The sequence below is a fragment of the Balaenoptera acutorostrata genome, chromosome 18 (genome assembly GCF_949987535.1).
Source record: "Balaenoptera acutorostrata chromosome 18, mBalAcu1.1, whole genome shotgun sequence".
NCBI lineage: Eukaryota > Metazoa > Chordata > Mammalia > Artiodactyla > Balaenopteridae > Balaenoptera > Balaenoptera acutorostrata.
In genome coordinates, this window is record NC_080081.1 from 78,794,905 (window position 1) to 78,816,344 (window position 21,440).

The following is a 21,440-nucleotide window of genomic DNA, read 5'->3' on the forward strand; positions in this document are numbered from 1 at the left end:
AAGTGAGCATGCCTGCTGGGCAGCTGGGAGCCCCTGCCTACTCGCGGTGCGATTCTGGTGGATGACAAGACCATTTGGACTTTAGTTTCTCCACTTGCCAAGCGAGCACCAGCCCATCTGCGCAGGTATCAGGTAGATTGGTGCCGCGGATGGAATGAGACACAGGTCAAAGTTGTCTGAAGTGAAAACCGATGTGGAAATGCAGGGTCACAGTTTAGTTTAATTTTAACAGATACTGTGTGACCTTGTGACTTGTCTCATCTGAACCTTTTTTTATCACCAGTAACTGGGGGAAAAGTAGTACCTACCTCAAAGAGTTATGAGGATTAAAGAAAGTAAGACACACTGTGAAGTCTGTGAAAAATGTAGGTTGATTTTTATTGCTCATTGACTATATAAAGAAAGCATGGTTTTGTATAATGTTTTCCCCTGACTACATATTGAAAATCAAATCAACCTTAACATCCCTTCAAAACTTGAAGGTTTTCTTGTGAAACCTGACAAACGTTGCATTAAATGAAGAGAGCACTTACAGGTTTGAGCAACACAGAGGAAAACCTCATGGAACTCTCGGGGCACCTCAGCAGGACCACGGCTACTCTCATGGGGAGTCACATACCCACAGCTGATATTCCACACAGCAGTTCAATATTTCACTGTAGATCGACACGTACAAGAAAGGGGAAGTCACAATGGTTCTGATGGAAATGAATCAGTCTAGTGGAATCAACACATTCTCCTGATATTCCTTTGACTTTTGTGTCTAAGGTCCACCCGCCACTTTGAGATCACGGAGTTTCATGGGAACACTTCCACTGGTACATTTTTCTTTCTGAGCTCCTTTCGAAAGCGGGTCCTACTTCCTTCCCATGTGCCAACTCAGCTTTACTTTGTCGAGTTGCTCCAGGTGTGAAGGCTTAAGGTCGGCACTCCAAAGCTCACCGAAACGAGGCAGGTAGCTCCGTGGAAGATGCCCCTGGTTTAGAGGCAGATGTGACTGTTCTCGTGGCACGTGGTACCCACGCCGGCCACAGACAGGTAAAGCTTCCCATCTGGACACGCACAGATTTCGTAGAGTCCCTGCAAGCTGCTTGCGGGACCCTGAGTCCCCTGAGCCAACTTGGGTAAACACACGGTTTCAGCATCGAGCACAAGCTGCTTGGGAGAGAACGAGAGATGAAGTGGTCAAGGAGGAATGAACGCAACAAGCACAAAATTAAATGCTCAGAATGTTCCAAACAAATTCGTTGTTTCTCTGCAGAGAAAATGAAGTAGGCACCTGGCTTGACTGAAATCATATTACAATTATCTGATTCTTTAAAAGCCTATTTCTAGTTTACATCCAGGCAGGGGATAAATAGTCCTTAGGAACTGGAGGGAAGTCATTTTTTTCTTTTACTCATTGTGCTGGGCGAGCTAGAAAAAAATGTATGATGCGACACTTTTATGAAGACCTTTCAGAATTATTTGACCAAAATAATACAATTCTTTGCCTTGTGTTCCACTTTGACCTTCAGCTTCTCCTCCCTATTAGGATAAAGTATTGATACAAGCCACAGAAGTAGATTCATCTTAGTCATTTTAACCTGTGATTGTTGGAATTTCTCCTGATTTTATTTTCCTGTGAGAGGCAATTAAATTCATCCTAATAGCTGTCAACCATTTCCCCGGCTTTTAAAATATTATTTGAAACTCTGCTGCCTTCTGTTAAATGCAGGAAAGCAGTAGACACACAGACAACTAAAATAAGATGAAAGCCACTGGATTTTTTTGTTCCTATCGAGGTTTAGTTGAACTGAAATACAAACAAATGGCCATTTATTGAGATCTGGAAATCTCTCTGACAGCTTAAGGAAATAAGTGTGGTCACGCAGAGCAGCCAAGCCTGACCAGGGCGCTCACTTGTCAGAAGGAATTAAACCATGTTTGGGAAGGTTCCATGTTCTTCCTCGCCAACAAGGTCGGACCCCTCCTTTGTTTTACGTGGCTCTCATCCTGTATACTCCAAGCTTTTAATAAACTGGCGTTTGCGTCTGTGTCCCCTCTCGGGATGCTGACCTCTTCACGGAAGCGGTGGGTGACAGTACACATGCGTGATAGGCAGGCTTTGCCCTGGGGTCTGGGTCACTGTCAGAGGAGGAAGTCAAGTGGGTCTTATTTTTTTAGAGCAGAACCTATTTGGGTTATTGTCTAATGCTTTGGGTTCTGCCCAGTTCTTTGCTTTTCCCTAACTTGTTGGCTTCTCCTCTCTCCTTTTTCCTGGTTAATTGGTTAATTTTTTTCTAGTTATTTTTTTCCTGTCCTTCCAGCAAACTCTGGTCACTGATGGTCCATATACTGCTTTCTTGTTCATCTTCATTTGCCTTTTTGGGAGAATATTTTCTGGGAGGCCAGACATCTCTTCACTTTGAACTAGCTCCCCACTTCAAGTAGGGGTCAGGCCGAGTGCTACTTGTAAAATGGCACCCAATTCATGAAAATAAGTAATATTATTTCAAAACTAAGATCAGTATAGATTTTTTTCAAGGTCATAGGCTTTCAGTACGTAGTGACATTACGATTTAGTAATAAGATTCCAAAATTCCTGGCTTCCACTTTTGCATTTATCTGCTCCATGCATCAAAACTTTGTAAGTTACAACCTGCAGGGCCTTCGCCTGATGACTTTGGTTTCCCACGAGCTGGCTGCCCTCGAGGGTCCTGTGTACTCAGGAGCTGCCTTAACAACACCTCCCTCTTACTATTAAATTAATATCATTTCAAAGTTATCTTACCGCATTGGGGTCTCATAACCCTGTGACATTGTGAAGTAAATACTATTTCCCGTACTTGACAATTGAGGGGGTAGGCCCAGAGAGGCCCGTTAGTGTCCCTGAATTCACACAGTAATTGGCAAACTGATCTCGCACTAGAAAGGTCAATAGTGGGGAGCCTGTACCCTGCTGCCCGTTATAGCCACAGCTCGTATCAGCGATGTTTTATTTCTGGACCTGAGGTTCTGGGTTTTTTCTTACTGTAGCTCCTACTTTTCATATTTAATTTTCACTTATCCAGAACTTGGTGCGAGCGACCACCCCTGGCAGTAACAGATGACGGCTGTCACAGGTAACTCCTAGTGACGGCCCTACTGAGGGAAGTTGGATCACTAGGAAATGGCAGTACTGATGTTCTCTGTAAGCTCTGAAAGTCTAGTACTTTTTCAAAGCTAAAAATAACAAGAGACCTGATAGCACAAATACCAAACAAAGCAGTCTGGATCCAACATAGAATTATTTTAACCTTTCTTGGCCCTTCTTTCAGTGCTAAATTGTCTTTTCCTTCCTTTCACATTTTCTGTGCTATGCCTTTCATGACGTTTCTTTACACACTACCATAAATTTACTATGCTGATGCCTTAATGGGCAAGCGTGTCATCAGTGCTCAGGGGACGTGAGGCTTGTACAACGGGAGGCCCACCCCGCCCCCATCTACTGGACTCACCGTCCCATCACTGCTGTGAAGAACGATGTCCATCTGGGAAAGGGCCTCGATTTTCCCTGCAGCAGCTTGAATATGAATGCCTTTCGGGGCGTCCATGCTGAGACTCCGTGTCGGGGATTCTAGTCTGAAATGAGGGAGAGAAACCAGGAAAAATAGCATAAAAAACAGCCACCCCAGGAGTCCCCCAACCAAGGGCTTAGCATAGAAAATATAATCAGTAAGGTATATGGTATCTTCACTCATTCTTGAATGCTAACATATGGTACATTACTCATTGATAAATCCAGAAATAAAGCGCAGTAAAGAATTTTAACTTCCCATCAATGGAGTCCATGAAATTAGCATCCTCTGAAAATAGATGCAAACATTAGACAGTCCTAGCCCTGTGCAGTAGCTTCGACGGCGTGGTTGCACTCTGGCACTCCACAGCAGACGAAAATGCTATTGGTGAATATCTCTGGAAAACTATTTTTTAGCCAAAATACAAACTTCTTCGGGAAAAAGAGAAATTTAAGGGCAACGCGTACATTTGCTAACACGTTCACAAAATAGGATGTAAATTTGGACTCTAGGTGTTGTTTGCTTTTCTTTTTTTTCATTTAGGAAGATTACAGGGCAGATGCAAAGATTTCTTTTGGAAAAATACTGAATTAATGACAGGGTGGAGACTGGCCTGCGCTGGCGTTGTTTTTGTAAAATTTATCAGCATCTCCTTGTGATGTAGTCAAACACAGATACAGAACCAGGAACACAGGAGCAGAAAAATTCTCTTGTTTGCCTCCGCCTGGAAAAGACCGAGTTTCCACCAGATGGCACAACGTGATCACTGGACAGGTTTTTCAGCTGCTCCAACCTGACTCAACCAGAAGCTGAAAGGGTGACTTCCTTGAAATGTGTAAAGATCCATAAGAAGGAGAACAGGATGGAAACCCTCCCACTGCAGGGTAAGAGCAAGGTGGAGGTGGGTAGGAGACAGAAAGGGTAATGTTTAAGAGGAGACAAGTGCCTGGTAATGAATTTGCTGCTGAATTGACTGAGTGTTTGATCGACTTTTGCAATTTTTTAAAATTGAAGTCTAGTTGATTTACAATGCTGTGTTAATTTCTGCTGTACAGCGAAGTGACTCAGTTATACATACATATATTCTTTTTAATATTCCTTTCCATTATGGTTTATCATAGGATATTGAATATAGTTCCCTGTGCTATACAGTAGGGCCTTGTTTTTATCCATTCTATATATAATAGTTTGCACCTGCTAATCTCAAACTCCCAATCCATCCCTCCCCCACCCCCCTCCCCCTTGGCAACCGCCAGTCTCTTCTCTATGTCTGTGAGCCTGCTTCTGTTTCATAGATAAGTTCATTTGTGTCATATTTTAGATTCCACATATAAGTGATATCATATGGTTTTTTTCTTGGTCTGACTTACTTCACTTAGTATGATAATCTCTAGTTGCATCCATGTTGCTGCAAATGGCATTATTTCATTCTTTTTTATGGCTGAGTAGTATTGATCGACTTTTAAATCAGGTGGATTGTTCCCTTTGATCAGCAAGTTTCTTGTCTACCACTACTTGTTATGGAAAACAAAGCTTCCTTATGTACATCTCAGTATGTAAGATCTGATCTGTTACACATTTTAAAATATTACTTTGAGTGCAAGGAAACAGAGACATTCCTAGAATTTATCGGTCAAATTCTGTTGGGTTTAGGTGTTGGGGAAACACGCTGGTATCTTCATGAGCCTGGTCTGCTGATCGCGGGCCCCTTCCGACTTTGCTAACTGCCTGCATTTCTCCTGCCAGGATTGATGAAAGAAAGGGGAGGGGAGGGAAGGAAGGGAAGGGAGGTGGACGAGTGAGCAACTGCACAGGTCTGGCCTGTTTCAGGGACCCTGGTGAGGGTGAGTCGGTTTCAAAGATCAGTTCTCAAACCGCAAACGACCTCAACAGGTCCAGTGACTAGCTGTTAACGGCCTTATACTACGAGCTCCTGGGAGAGCAACCTTCGTACCCTTTGCGTCATTTCTATCCTTGAAGATGAAACGTTTCAGTTCAGCACAGGTGTAGACACATTTTACCCAAACGGCTGAGATTAGAATGCTCTGAAGTGCACCTCTCTGTGAACGCATTCAACAGTGGTCAGATATCAAAGACCTCATGTTCATGTGGATAAATAAGCAAGAGCAGACAGAAATGGTGAAAGGGAAAAGCTGCAAGAGTGTGAGTATGTGTGTGTTGTGTGTGTGTTTGTATGTGTGTGTGTTGTGTGTATGTGTACATCTGTGTGTATATGTGTGTTGTGTGCGTGCATGCGTATGTGTGTATGTATGTGTATGTGTGTGTTTGTGTATGTTTGTGTTTGTGTGTGTTTGTATGTGCACGTGTATGTATATATGTATATGTGTACATGTGTATGTGTGTATGTATATGTGTGTTTGTATGTGTATGTGTACATGTGTGTATGTGTTTGTGTACATATGTGTATGTGTTTGTGTACGTATGTGTATATGTATGTATGTGTATGTGTGTGTGTGTGTGTATGTGTGTCTGTGTGGCACTAGCCCTACCAGACACTGAAATATCTTTTAAAGTTTATTTAAGTAACAAAGTTGGTACTTGGACCTGAATAGACAGCTGAGCAGGATAGAGTAGAAACTGCAGAAACAGACCCAGATGTTCTTTTATCACTGTAGAACCAACATCTATCATAGACTCTGGCATATAAATACACTTAATACATTTTTGCTAAATTAAAAAAAAAGATGGAATTATATCTTGTGTGAATGAGAAGTAGCTTTAAAACAGTATGTCAGAGTTCACACTTTTTTTGAGGATGATTTTGCTGTAAGAAATGTAAATCTAGCTTAAACACAAGTTAATTATATTTTTTTCTTAACTAAAATAATAATTGTTACCCTTTCATGACTACCATTTGAGCAAATACCAAAATTTGAATTGTGATATTTAAACGTGTATATTTCAGAGATCTTTTTATAAATGCATCATGATCTTAACCCAACAAAATCCACATTCAAAGTTTTCATGGGTCAGTTAAGATATTCCAGGAATATCTTACTTTACTTTACTCAGGCCAGGAACAGTAATGCTACTGGACAGAAATAAAAAGGGAAAGACAGTTTATGGCAAGAACTTACAGAAGAAAATACGACTCTCATGTACTCAATCAGTGGAGCCTGGTAGTAAATCAAAGAATAAATCAGTGAAGGGTTCACTTGCACGGTAGAAAGAGGGAACAGAGTGTATATGGAAGGGCTTTGGGGTCAGAGCTGAAGTTGAGTCATGAGTTGGTTACATTTTTTTCCTTTGTGCCTTAGAACTACTATCTAGAGCTCAGTGTTCTCTTTTATAAGATGAGGATCGAGTTGATACTTTTCAGGTTGAATTGATGAGTAAATGAGATAAATTATGTGACAGCACCTTTCCTGGCCATGGAAGGCATTCAGTACATATTAGCTCACATCTTCCATCCAAACCTCATTCCTTATTGTAAGCAATTCCTTACAATTTCATTACATTCTCAATCACTTTGGTTGTAACATTTGGGTTATGTAATCCTCTCTTAGTATCACTCTTTAGAAAGCCAGAGAATAATACCCTTCTGCCATTTCTTTCTTAGTAAGGGACTGCTGTAGAAGCCAGCAGATTTATTTCCTAATGGGAAAACATATGATGAATTGTTTGAGACCTATAATTTTAAAATAGTGACATTTATTGCAAAGAGTGGCTTGGCATCTCTACAATTTACATTATTTTATAATTCCAAAATGGTTTTAATGGGATTATTTTTTAAAGATATTGAATCATTTTCCTCTCCTAGGAAAATAAAATGTTCTTTTTCCCTAACTCTAATAATTCTGTAATATTAATCTTATGGTTCTTTATCAAAATCAATGAAATTGTTATAATTTAATTGTCACAATCTATTTTTATGCTGCCAATGTTCTCTAAGTGGGTAAGATGAATTGAACTCTCATTTGCTTTTGATGAATATTTAATTAGACATTAAAATTAAGAGAAATGCTGAATTTCCTAACCCTAATTCCATTTTGTGTGAATATCTACTTGATAATAAAAATGATTATTTGTATTCCACTTTCAGTTTAGAAAAAATATTTTTAACTTAATAGCTTATTAAATCTTTCCTAGAACACTCTGAGATGTGCATTACTATCAACTTTTTTTAAAGATTTTTTTTGATGTGGACCATTTTTAAAGTCTTTTATTGAATTTGTTGCAATATTGCTTCTGTTTTATGTTTTGGTTTTTTGGCTACGAGAGATGCGCGGGGATCTTAGCTCCCTGACCAGGGATCGAACCCACATGCCCAGCATTGGAAGGCGAAGTCTTAACCACTGGACTGCCAGCCAAGTCCCTATCAACGTTTTATATATGAGAAAAAATAGCCTCAAAAGGTTAGTTTGGCCAAGGTCACCAGGCTTGTCTGTAAAGCTGGGATTCCTACTGTACATTATTCCCTATTATACATAATATGTGAACATGTTAATTGTCTCCTGAATATTTTTCAAGTTCAAATTCTAAACGTGATTTTAAGTGACATTGTAGACTTTAAGACATTTGTTTTTAAAAATATTATTTGTTTTTGTTATAAAATACAAATATACTATTGGAATAAACAGTTACAGCAGCAAAGAACGTTCAGTAGCCTAGTAATAAAGTGAAATACACACAGTCACACAGAGACTCTGTATAAAGAATAAACTTATATATGGAACTGGGTGATTTTATATATTCTGATACGATGTAAAGATATAACAAAGGTTGAGGATATTGTGCTAAGTGAAATAAGCCAGTCACAAAAGGACAAACACTGTTTGATTCCACTTAAATGAGGTACCTATAGTCCTCAAATTCATAGAGACAGAGAGTTGGATGGTGGTTTGCAGGGGTTGGGGGAAAATGGGGAGTTAGTGTTTAATGGGCACAGAGTTTCAGTTTTGCAAAATGTAAAGAATGCTGGAGATGGAGGCGGGGGATGGCTGCACAACAATAAGCGTACCTTAGACTTTTGAACGGTACACTTGAAAGTGGTTAAGATGGTAAATTTTATATTATGTGCATTTTGCCACAATTGAAAAAAAAGATGTATCAACTTTTTTTGCATATATGAATCCGTCAAGCTCTCGGTTTTGTAACATCCTTGTCTCTACTAACAGTGCACATATTTAAAAAATGTAATGTAGGGCTACCCTGGTGGCGCAGTGGTTGAGAGTCTGCCTGCCGATGCAGGGGACATGGGTTCGAGCCCTGGTCTGGGAAGATCCCACGTGCCACAGAGCAGCTGGGCCCGTGAGCCACAACTACTGAGCCTGTGCGATGAAGAGTGGCCCCCACTTGCCACAACTAAAGAAAGCCCTCACACAGAAACGAAGACCCAACACAGCCAAAAATAAATAAATACTTAAAAAAAAAGTAAAAGTCTATTAATAAAAAGAAAAAAAATGTAATGTAAATTGAAATTTTCAAGAATGCCTTTTGCAAATTTCCAGCCCACATAGGACACCATCCTCCTTCACTAACACGTGCAAATGTTTTGCCTCAGCTGATGCTCTTCAGGGAAAAACGAAGGGTTCGTGGACCACATGAATCATAACCCCATGGCATGTGACCTGAAGCGTGAGGACAAGCAGACATTCGTGGGGTCTCCAAGGGAAGGAGGGCACCCCAGTCAGGTGGGACAATGTATGTGGAAGTGTGGAGTCGGGGCCTGGCAGCGGCTCAGTCTCAGGACGGGTGAGGCAGGAGGCCCCCAGGGTGCCAACCTAGAGAGCCCCAAGGAGTCTAGGTCACAGGTCAAGTGCCCCAGTAGCATTCTGGACTTTACTATGGCTGATGTGGAATCAATGAAACATTGAAAATAGCTGCATTTACAGCCCCATGTTCATAGCAGCATTATGCACAATAGCCAAGACATGGAAGCAACCTAAATGTCCATCGACAGAGGAACGGATAAAGAAGATGTGGTACCTATAGACAATGGAATATTACTCAGCCATAAAAAAGAATGAAATAATGCCATTTGCTGCTACTTGGATGGACACAGAGATTATCATACTAAGTGAAGTAAGTCAGAAAGAGAAACACAAATACCATATGGTATCACTTATATTTGGAATCTAAAATATACACAAATGAACTTATCTATGAAACTGAAACAGACTCACAGACATAGAGAACAGACTTGTGGTTGCCAAGGGGTAGGGAGGGTGGGGGAGGGATGGATTAGGAGTTTGGGGTTAGCAGATGCAAACTATTACATATAGAATGGATAAACAACAAGGTCCTACTGTATAGCACAGGGAACTATATTCAATATCCTGTGATAAACCATAATGGAAAAGAAAAAAAATTCTTTTAAAGTATGTAAAGTATAAATATGTTCTGAACTGTACACTTAAAAATAGTTAAGATGATAAATTTTATGTGTATTTTACCACAATTTAAAAAATCGGAAAAAATAAATAAAATAGCTGCATTTAGCCAAATCCCTCAGATTTTCTGGAGGCGGGACTAGCTATTGGAACAGTACAGGCTGCACTGGGGCAGGGGCAGGGCTAGTGAAGAGCTCAGAGACAAAAGGACGGGACGTACAGTAGGACTTCTAACCTCCTTTGGATTTTTGTAAGAAATGACTTGTTATGGGCGGAAGTTCATCAGAATAAAGACAACTAATGGAATAAGAAACAACCTGGTAATATCTGCTAACGTGTTATTCTAGCACATAACCAGGTATCTTCTATAAGAGAGTTTGTTTATATTTGAACAAAATTCTTACCTAAGGTCCTGGATTGGGTCCGGTTCTATGAGGGGCGTCTCCACTGAATGTTCAAAAAGAGCCCCTTCAGACCCTAAACACAAACCAAAGGTGAAGCTTTTACAAAAGTAAAATAAACAACAGCCAACAAATCGAGCATTTACACTGCATATTCCAGGACACGTAGGTTCTGATCGTTGCTGAATTCATACAGATGTTTGAGTTGCAGGAAAAAAGTAGGTATAACTGCTTTCCTGCTTTTCCAAGGATACCATGATTTCATTAGATGTCTATAAACAAAATATGATTTTTAAAGCAGTTACAAATACCCAGGCTTATTGTAAAACCAGAAAGCAATATTAGCCCTCAAATTTAAAGAAATTTCAGTTGAAAATTGCATTAAGTCCATATATTTTCAGTAATAGTAATTTCATTCATTCTCTAGATTTTATGTGTAAAAATTGTATCTTGTGTCATCTGTTTCTTAAGGTACATCAGGAAATTTATAGAAAAATCCAAATTTTGAATATTTAAAATTGACTTTCTAATTTGTACGAATCAGTATGTTCCCAGTTGTCTGGTTAGTCTGAGAACCTAATTATGTGCAAGACATGGCGTGGCTATTGGGTTAGGGTGCAGAGATTCGAAGGTGACATATCCTAACTTGCTTAGTGCTCAGAGCCCTACAAGGCAGGTATGATTATTTTCCCATTTTACTGAAGAGGAAACTGAGGAACAAACAGAAAGGTTAATTAACTTGCCTAGAGTTACACAGCTAAGTGGCCGGATTGTGATTTGACTTCAAAGCCCACACTTTTAACCTATGCACAGCAGGGTTATTCACAGATAAGTGCTCATCATGATTTACCTAGGTCCTTCTGCCTGGCCTAGACCACACCCGTCAGTACAAAATGAAATTTCAAAATTACAAACCAGATTTGGTAGCGTGATCAACATAAAAGCGATAATAAACTGAACTAAAGGAGCACAGGTAAGTGAAGGTTAATGTTCATGAAAATTATAATTCACGTAAATTATATTCAGATGAGAAACAGATCCTCATACAGGCCATAATAGGACACTTCTCCTTAAAATACCACTTAAGCAAACCTAAATGATGATGGCGACCATTGTGGAGAATAAGACTATACTAAGCACTAGAGTTTCCACAGTAAACTGTGTCAGTCAAATTTCACAGGTCGGTGTCTGGTTTGCCTGAAGTATAGACAACATTTTCTGTTTGGTGTGGAAAGGAAAATAATTTAACAGTAATTTGTATGACTTTTGCATTCCCTTTATCCTTTTCTTTCCCCTTTGCTTCTCCTGATTTGAAAAATATAAAAGAAAAAGTAAAGAAAAAATACATCTCAAGTCAATCATTAGTAAGACAGGCGGAGACATGCTAAGTATAGTTTTACTTGTGAAGTAGATTTATCGTCTGGGTTTATACAGCATTGTTTGAAACAGGATTCGTGCTTTGTGCCAAGAAACCTAGGATGGGCTTTACAGATCATCAAAAAAAAAATGACTCCTTTCCATAGCTAGGATGACAGAGTCAAAAGGAACGTGGGCCATAAACTTTTGTGTAATTATTTACCTTTTAATTTTTATATGAATAAAATGATATGACTGAGAAAAAAGTGCCAACAAGGTTTACTCCCTAAAAACCCTTTAAAAGACAAGCTAGAAACTGCAATGTAGTCCAGGTACCCAGGCGCTTTTTATTTTAACACAGCTTCAACTCTTTTTCCTCCAAGAGTTGAAATTATTCTAAGACTGCCAGTGGTACTATTTTACAAGAAAATATGACTCCGCAATCAGATTTTAAATGCGTGCCAATTACTCACCTTCTAATATGACCACAGTCAGTGATAGTACAGTGACATGTGATAATGGTAACGTACTTACAGTCAGACATGAAGTCTATAAAACACTATGTATTATCTTCAAATAAGAGGAGCAGCTCTCTACCACTGAAACTGTAGATGCCCAAATTGTATGATCTTGATTATATCATTACTATTCAGTAACTACTCCTGAGAAGTGGTATGCATATAATATATAAAATGGGTGTTTCCTAAATGGTTTCATAAAATAAATCTCAGTTAATGGTTGTTGATTTTCAATGTAATTGTATTTCCTTTACATTCATGCTCATATTTAAATATTCCCAACCAAGATTATATAAAAAATATAATTGGTGTAACCTCTGCTCCTTGTGGAAAATAGAACTAACATATTATTTGAGGTTGTAGAATCTAAATTTTAGGCAGGGAACAAAAGTTCCACTATAAAACATCATCCTAGAAATAAATGTATTGAAATGATCCTGTATAATATGACCTGTATGAATAGTATCTATACAAGAAAGTATAATCAAAAAGACAAAAAAAGCTCAGTGTTAAAATGTTAACTTTTTTATGACTATGTCAATGAGAGTAGACATAGTAAACGTCTGGTCATTTCTCCTATGAAGTATCAGTAGTATCTGGATGACACCATCCTTCTCCTCTGGGTCCTACAGCAGTTTATGCTGAATGATGCTCCTGGGAAGATCTACAGTCAGACCGTGGGACAAGATGGATGGACATGGTGGTGAAAGCAGTTCAAGGGCTCGTGGACAGAGCCCACAGCTGGGGGGAAGTTGCTCCAAGTGGCCCCATCCTTCCCCCTGCCGCTCCCCCGGGTCCCCTCAGTTACAGATATATGTAGAGTTCAGTATTAACACTTCTGTTCAAACAGTGGATAATACACACCCAGACATCTGTGTGATGTCTGTATCTGAACTGACAGCTATTGATTCATTCCACACATTCACTGAGCATTTATGGGCTGAAACGAGCTTTTCAAGTCACACTTCCACACGTCTCTCCTGTGTCCCATTCTATCCACTCTGCCACCACCTCAAAGTGCCCTTTGCTTCAGTATTCCAGTGAGAATGCTCTTGTTGAGACAGTAATGGCCTCCTGATGATAAATCCAAGGGCACTTTCTGTCCCGACCTTTCCTGGACCCAAACCCCGGGGACACAGAGTCTCCTGGCGCCGGGCAAACGGCTCTTGGGACGTCCCTCCCACCACGCGGTCCTTCTCACTCTCTCTGATGGCTGCTCCCTTTTACCTGGGCTCTGACGCTGGCATCTCTCGGGGCCCAGCTGGCTGGCGATGCCCTCGTTTACATCTCTAGCGGGGACTTCTGCTCTGAGCGGCAGACAACTCGCATATCCATAGCTGACCTGACACGTGCACTTGGCTGTTTCACAGGCAGCTTCAATGTAAGTGTCTAAAACATTAACTGTTGGTTCTTTCTGCCTTCAGATGTATTCTCCTCCTCCTCAGGCACCTCCATTACCCAAGAGTAACGCCCTCATCCAGGAACAAATGTAATCTTCTCATCTTCGACACTCTCGCTGGATGCCTGCCACCCATTTGCTCCACTGTCAAGTCTCTATACGTTAGTTCTTAATCTGGAGTCATCAATCAGCTTCACTCTCTGAGCACAGCTACCACCTGGGCCAGGTCACCATCATCTACTGCCTGTACGACAATTACTACAATTAACGTCCTCCTAATTGGTCCTCCAGCTCCCATTCTTTCCTTCCAACAAGCTGTTCTCTCTTGTAATGGTTATATTGATCTTAAAATGTATAATAAATCAAGGAGTACCCAGTTCAAGACAATTCAATCCCTTTCCTTTGCATTTAAAACAAATCCTAACTTCTCATAAAGGCCCAAAGCCCCTGCATGATCTGCTCCCCTTGCATCTTTCCTTACACCAGGTTTATTTCAGACTCAAATTCATTAAGATTAAAAAGTGAAAATCATGACATAATATGATACAGAGAAGCCCAAACAGAGCAGTTATCAAAATGAATGTGAATGTCTTAAACTCCGCTAAAAATCATTCTGTTAGGTTGGGTTCAAAGACAAAAAATCCAACGAGGTGCTACTTACAAGAGAAGCGCAAGCAACTTAATACGAGGAGAATTTAGGCTGGAAGGACAACTTGAGGAGCACAGACCCGCGGAGGCCATCAAGGTCCTCTAGGAAGTTTGGAGAAGTCACTGCACAAGGAAGTGACCCTTGGAATTGGTGGTACCATTCACCGCCACTGACAGGGGAAAGTCAGGAGAGAAGCAGAGCTGGAGGAAAATACCGAATGAATCAGCCTGCAGACCTCCTGTGGGATCATGCATGTCCTTAGAGTTGAAGCCACTTTTAATTGGGCCTTTTGTTCCTCTCAGCTGAAGGGCTGTTAACTGATGGAGAAGGTCATCAGCTGTCCACAGGGCTGCATGACTGGATCCGGAGCCAGATGTGTTGAGCAGGTGCTTGAAGGGTGTGGTCCTCTCTAAGCAGCTGCTAGAGATCCGTCTTCACATCTTTAAGGGACATGGGCTCACCACCTGTGTTTACCTTCACTTCTTCTTCAGTGGCTGAAACCTTACCTTCCAGGTCCTCTTTTGTGGGTGGCTTTGTGGGTGACTCCAGAATTTCTACGTCGTCACTTGTGACATATGTAATCCCACTTAGCTGCTCAGAGGGGGATGAAGGGATTGAACTGCCTTATCGCTAGATTGTGTCTTTCTCCTTAGTGATGAGACTGGATACTCTTCCAGGGCCCTGTTTTCCTTCCTAAATGTTGGGGAATGGACCCCGCCTAGCGAATCACTGCCAAGGAACCAAAGTACCCAACCGTGCATCGTCTTCCAGAAGCCAGTTCTGGCAACGGGATAAAATATTTTTTTTTGAAGATGACATTTTTTTTTTTTTTTTTTTTTTTTTTAATATTTATTTATTTATTTATGGCTGTGTTGGGTCTTCGTTTCTGTGCGAGGGCTTTCTCTAGTTGTGGCAAGCGGGGACCACTCTTCATCGCAGTGCGCGGGCCTCTCACTATCGCGGCCTCCCTTGTTGTGGAGCACAGGCTCCAGACGCGCAGGCTCAGTAGTTGTGGCTCACGGGCCCAGCCGCTCCGCGGCATGTGGGATCCTCCCAGACCAGGGCTCGAACCCGTGTCCCCTGCATTGGCAGGCAGATTCTCAACCACTGCGCCACCAGGGAAGCCCGAAGATGACATTTTGATGCTGCTCCAATAACATGTTCTGCAACTGGGGTTAGTAAAAGAGACGTGCTGATTTTGGTCACTTGGTGACAATTCTATTTTTAGGGGGAAAAATGAGACTGCTGAAGGCCGAGGTCAATTTCAAACTGGGGTGGTGAAATTGTTTAATCTCCTCCATGAATTTGATTTAAAAATGATTTTTCAGTTTCCCCGTTGACTGGAGTATATATGGCAGCTGTTTAAGAATGGACGAGGGATTTCACGTTACGCTTTGAGTACTTGAGACAAAGGCAACGGCAAGAAAGCACTTCTTGATGCGCGTTCAGATCAGGAGGCACTGCAAGTCAGGAATCTGGAGGGGCCGCCTTAAAGAAAGACCACTGAGTCCCTCCCCTTCCGCCCCATGCTCAGGGCAAGTGGCCAGAGGGAAGAGTGTAGCCAAGCATTGAATTCTCTTTCTCAGCCCCCAGAGTGAGCTGGTTCTCTGTCGCTTCTCACTCCTCTTTCCTTGGCCGTCAACTGCCGCTGCTTTTGCTGATCCAAGAAACTCCAAAGGCTACTTGAAATCAATCCATTTAAAACAGAGACCAAACTTTTATAGTACATAGTGGAGAAAAGCTTGAATGGGAATCTACTTGGAAAAATTAACGTTTATAAAAATATTCTTCTCGTATTTTATATATTTAACAAAACTTAACCATCCTTGTAGCAATTATGGAATCGTATGACATAAACAATAAATCAAGTTTTGTTTTTTGGTGCAATTTTCCCAACACAGTTGGAATTATAGGATGGCTGTAGTGGTTTTCTATTTCTGTGTAAAGCCTTTGGGTTACACAAATTGGAAAGAGATAAAAGGAAACAATATGGTGGGGAAAAAAAAGTGGGTAAAGATTTGTGAGGAAGATTTCATTCTTGTAAGAGAGTATCAAAGAATTTCAAAAGAAATGCCATGAAGAAAAGTCAACAAATTCAAACTACAGTACTTTTTCTTGTCGGCCTGAAATATTCCACAGTAAACTTGCCAAAACTGCAATTTGCTTTTGCAGAAGTGCCCTCCATGGGATACTGTTTTTCTTAAGAGTTACTACAGATGAATGGATACAGAAGATGTGGTATATACACAATGGAATATTATTCAACCAGAAAAAGAAGGAAATCCTGCCATTTGCAACAACATGGACGGACCTCGAGGGAATTATGCTCAGTGAAAAAAGTCAGAGAAAGATAAATACTATATGATCTCACTGATATGTAGAATCTAAAAAACAAACAACAACAAAACAAAAACTGAACTCACACAGAGAACAGATTGATGGTTGCAAGAGGTGAGTGTTGGGAGGTGGGCAAAATGGGCGGAGGTGGTCAAAGGTACAAACTTCCAGTTATAAGACAAATAAGTCACGGGGATGTGATATACAGCATGGCGACTACAGTTACCACGTATTGTGTATTTGCAAGTTGCTAAGAAAGTAGATCTTAAAAGTTCTTGTCACAAGAAAAAAATTTTAAGTATGTGTGGTGACGGACGTTAATTAGAGTTATTGTGGGGATCATTTCACAATATATACAAATATTGACTCCTTATGTTGTACACCTGAAACTAATGTTGTTTGTCAATTATTCCTTAATTAAAAATAAAGAGCTACCACATACCAGTTACTCGAAGTTTATCTGTACCAACCACAACTGCCTTTTCATCAACAGTAAACAGTGGCTTGCCGTCCTTGGAGTTGATCTGAAACTGTTGACTCTGCACCTCTACCATATTGGGACCTAAAGAATTAATTAAAACATTTTATTATAAAGTGTGTAGTCTATGCAGTGTTAAAAGCTCTACTTTTACACATGCCATGGCACCCAGTAGTACCAAATCATTAAACATTTACGATTTGTTACCAGTAATTTTTTTGATTCTGTGATTAAATTTTAAGTCCTAAACCTAAATCTATTATATTATTAAAATTAACGTAGGTCACATGTATGTTGATCTATATCAAATATATGCATGAATGAATTATATAAAAATTAATTTTTTCAGGTTTTTAAAACTTGCCAAAAAATATATAATTCTTCTACGCAGATTACTGAAATTGGTGTTCTTTTGAGTATTAACCAACTGAGGATTTTATATGCCTCATGTGCAGCAGAGTTCTTTAAGAAATAAAACTCAAATACTTTCTTTGCGATTAAAAAAGGAGCTATCTGGTAAAATCACAATTTTAATAAGAGGCTTTGGTACAAATAACGAGGGAAATAAATAAAAGATAAAGGAATTAAATAAAGGAAGGTTTTATGACCTGATGAATTAGGTTTGTGAAATGGCCCAAACGGTTTCTGGTAAAGACACAATCAAATTCTTCCTGGCTTTTACCGTATGCCCCATTAACAGCTCCGTTCCACCCGCCCACCATGATAGCTGTAAGACAGCATCGGTTCAAAACAAACGTCACAGAGTCCTTTGAGAAAAGGAAAGATTTATTCTGCTGCTGCAAATATCGTATCACAGAAAATACTGAACTGGAAGTATAAAACTGAGGTTAAGTTCATTCTACGAATTTTTTGGTATCATCTTGTATTACTAGGTTCAACTTTATAAGCCTGGAGTCAGTGACTCTTATCTGTATAGCCTGACTCTATTCTTTAGGCTAGTCTGTTACATCCAAGCACATGAGTTCCTGGACCTATAATAACCAGGAAAGGGCTCCAGTGCTGTTCACAGCAATTGCCTTGGATGAACCCATTGTTTTTTAAAAATTTATTTTATTGAAGTATAGTTGATTTACGATGTTGTATTAATTTCTGCTGTACAGCAAATGATTCAGTTATAAATATATTCTTTTTCATATTCTTTTCCATTATGGTTTATCACAGGATATTGAGTATAGCTCCCTGCGTTATACAATAGGACTTGTTTATCCATCCTATATATACTAGTTTGCATCTGCTAATCCCAAATTCCCAATCCACCCCTCCCCCACCCCCTCGGCAACCACAAGTCTGTTCTCTATGTCTGTGGGTCTGTTTCTGTTTCATAGATAAGTTCATTTGCGTCATATTTTAGATTCCACATATAAGTGATATCATATGATATTTGTCTTTCTCTGTCTGACTTACTTCACTTAGTATGATAATCTCTAGCTCCATCCATGTTGCTGCAAATGGCATTATTTCCTTCTTTTTCATGACTGAGTAGTATTCCACTGTATATATACACAATGTATATATTGTGTGTGTGTGTGTGCATGCGTGCGTGTGTGTGTATACCACATCTTCTTTATTCATTCATCTGTCCATAGACACAGGTTGTTTCCATGTTTTGACTATTGTGAACAGTGATGTTAACCCCTTGTTTTTTATTCCTGACTTTCTTTGTTGAATTTCTCTCTTCTACCTGAGAAGAGAGAAATTTTGAGTTTGTTTTACCTGAGAAATTTTGAGTTTGTTTCCCACTCATGACCCCAAATCCCTCACACCTGTGGCTCAGACTTATACTTGAACCCTTGTCCACTCTGGAGCACCCTGGACAGGCCATCTTCCCCCACCCCATCTCCTGGAACTCTCTCCTACACTTAAGCTGGCTTTCCAGCCCATCCTTTCCTACACAGTCTTTTATTCATTCCTCCATTCATTCATTCAACAAGTATTTATTGAATACCTCATAAATATATGAGTGGCCTGGATTAAGAACTGTGGCGTTGACTGAATGGAATAAACTAACTCCAATTTTTGAGTATTACATAATCAAATTATCGTGTGTGTGTGTATATATATATATATATATATATATATATATATATATATAAAATATGCAATAATATTGTATATATACAATAATTATATTGTATTTACAATAAATATATATTATATTTACAATATAATTTTATGATTATATTCACAATTATATATATATATATATTCCTTGGAATATTATGTAGCCATTAAAATAATGCCATTGAAATGGAAGAAATTAAAAAAACAAAAAGAGAGTACTATGTAGACTTCTATGCAAATAAATTTGAAAATCTAGATGAAACAGAAAATTTCAGGGAAATAGGAATTGCCAAAATTGACCCCATTCAGCTAAAAAGTCTTATTTTGAAGCTAACCAGAAGTGGTTTCTATTATTCGAAGTCAAAAGAACACTAACTGTAGTAACCAGGGCTGTATTTATAACTAGTAAGATTCCACTGTTGTTCACAATTTGTTGTCCTTTAGTTCCAAGATTTGAAATGCTAGCTGTTGATGCTTGCTTTCCTATGTTTGATTTCTTTTGGAATTTAAGACTTTTGTCTTTGATTGTATTGGTTGCCAATTTTTTCAGTGGTCTTAGTAATAAACAAGTATTCATTTAATTAAATGGGATTACTTTGTCTAGTTCACGTAAATCACATTTGAATATCCAGATTGGCTAAATTTAACTTCTTTCAGGAAACGTGAGGCTGGAATGAGTGTGATTGTGGGAAGTCATTTACTGAAAATCATCTTGGATTTGGTGAGTTGAATATTTCCTAGTTCAGGAGTCTCAATATAGCAGAGGCTTTCCAACCAAAGGTTTAATAGAAATCACTTATTTTAACTCTACCTCAGGTATGAAACACTAAGGTTAAAACTCAAAATTTGAGGTTAACAGTTTAAAGTAATTCTGATGGGAAACTTTTTTTTTTTAAAGTGAATTCCTTGGTGACAAAAACAACACCGTATTTGCAGCAACTAGGACAGTTCCTGGCGTGTCATGATTTCATGAAATCTGAGTAGAGACGGAGGGTGGTGGAAACACCCCTGATGGAGAAGCAAGTCCTAAGGTGACTCCTGGTTTGGCTTCTCTACTAACTAGCTGTGTGTTTTTGAGAAAATTAGCTTTTCAGTGCTTCCATTATTTCATCCACGAAACTGGAGACAGATTTATGTTATCTTTAACTCCCCTATATATGAAAATCCACACCTAGCAAAAAATTAAATGTGAAAATGAGTATTTGTGTTAAATCATTTTCAGAAGAATATAAAATGAATCTTTTACTTTTGGAACTCCTAAAAAATAATTACACACTCTAAATGTTATTAATTACTTGACAGCATATGGAAAGTAGCACATAGGCATTCAATAAATGTTTGCTGAATGAATGACAAAAGATGGGTAAAAATCCCTCAAACATTTAAAAGCTATAGTCAGTTAAGATTTTTTAAGAAATTTAAGAAATGGTAGACACAATTCATAATACAACATAATTTATAAAGAAATATGATTTGGTTTAGACAAGTTTCATGAACATGTACGCTGTGTAAGCTCAGGTTCATCTCTAGATTTATTGAGAATTTCACTGGACTTGGTGATCAAACAAGCTTCTAAGCAAAAGAGAAATACAATTTGTCATTTAGAAAAAGTTATAAAGGTTAAATCAGAACACAGACTATGGAACTCATGTGTTACTGTAATAAAGAGGAATCATAAAGTTAAGATATGGCTGTACCTTCCAATGTAACATTATTGTCCTGTAACAACAGCCATTAAAAAAGGGGGACACGGAAAGTTACCTGCCTGTGTTGGTAGTACACTTGTCATCTATTTCCCCATAATCTGAAGAGCCATCCAATTTCTTAGATTTAGCAAATCTATAAAGTGTTGATGGTGTAGAGAAGGTATATTCCTTTCACCAGCTGTTTGCTCTTCTGTTATTTCTTCCATCGATATTCTTTCTTTCTAATCCTTTTGCTCTCTGTGCACGACCCCAAAGGACCTCTCTCCCACGTGACCATATTCTTTGGTCTTAGCTGATCGGATGGGTGTACATGGCTCACCCAAGGGCAGCTGGTTGAACAGAGTAATTGGGCCAATTAGAGTACTTTGTTGTGAATTGGGAATTCATGACATTGAAGACCAAGTTGGCTGGCGTTGAGAACTATAGCCAATCGGATGAAGAACCAGAGAGTCCTGTAGAGTTAGAACTGGTGCAACCATGATACCCAAGTGAAGATCATGGACAGAGATTCATGGAAAGGAGGGGAACATGGCGGAGAGAAGGAGGGGGAGGGAGGGAGAGAGAGGATGAATACTTTGATTCTCCCACCCTGGTGATTCTTTTCTTTTTTTTTTTTTTTTTT

General features: G+C 39.3%; 1 protein-coding gene across 3 annotated transcripts in view; it reads right to left on the reverse strand.

Annotated features, from left to right (window-relative positions):
- Positions 1 to 353: 353 nt before the first annotated feature.
- The window catches only part of SGCG (sarcoglycan gamma), a 46,342-nt gene continuing 25,255 nt past the window's right edge, over positions 354 to 21,440 (reverse strand). For all 3 annotated transcript variants that reach the window (XM_007164216.3, XM_057532654.1, XM_007164215.3), the window contains exons 5-8: positions 16,995 to 17,114; positions 10,297 to 10,369; positions 3,480 to 3,603; positions 354 to 1,155 (exon numbers count right to left, since the gene is read on the reverse strand). In XM_007164216.3, coding sequence (XP_007164278.2) covers positions 982 to 1,155; positions 3,480 to 3,603; positions 10,297 to 10,369; positions 16,995 to 17,114 — 491 coding nt within the window. In that variant the 3' untranslated portion in view covers positions 354 to 981. The remainder of the gene's footprint in view (positions 1,156 to 3,479; positions 3,604 to 10,296; positions 10,370 to 16,994; positions 17,115 to 21,440) is intronic.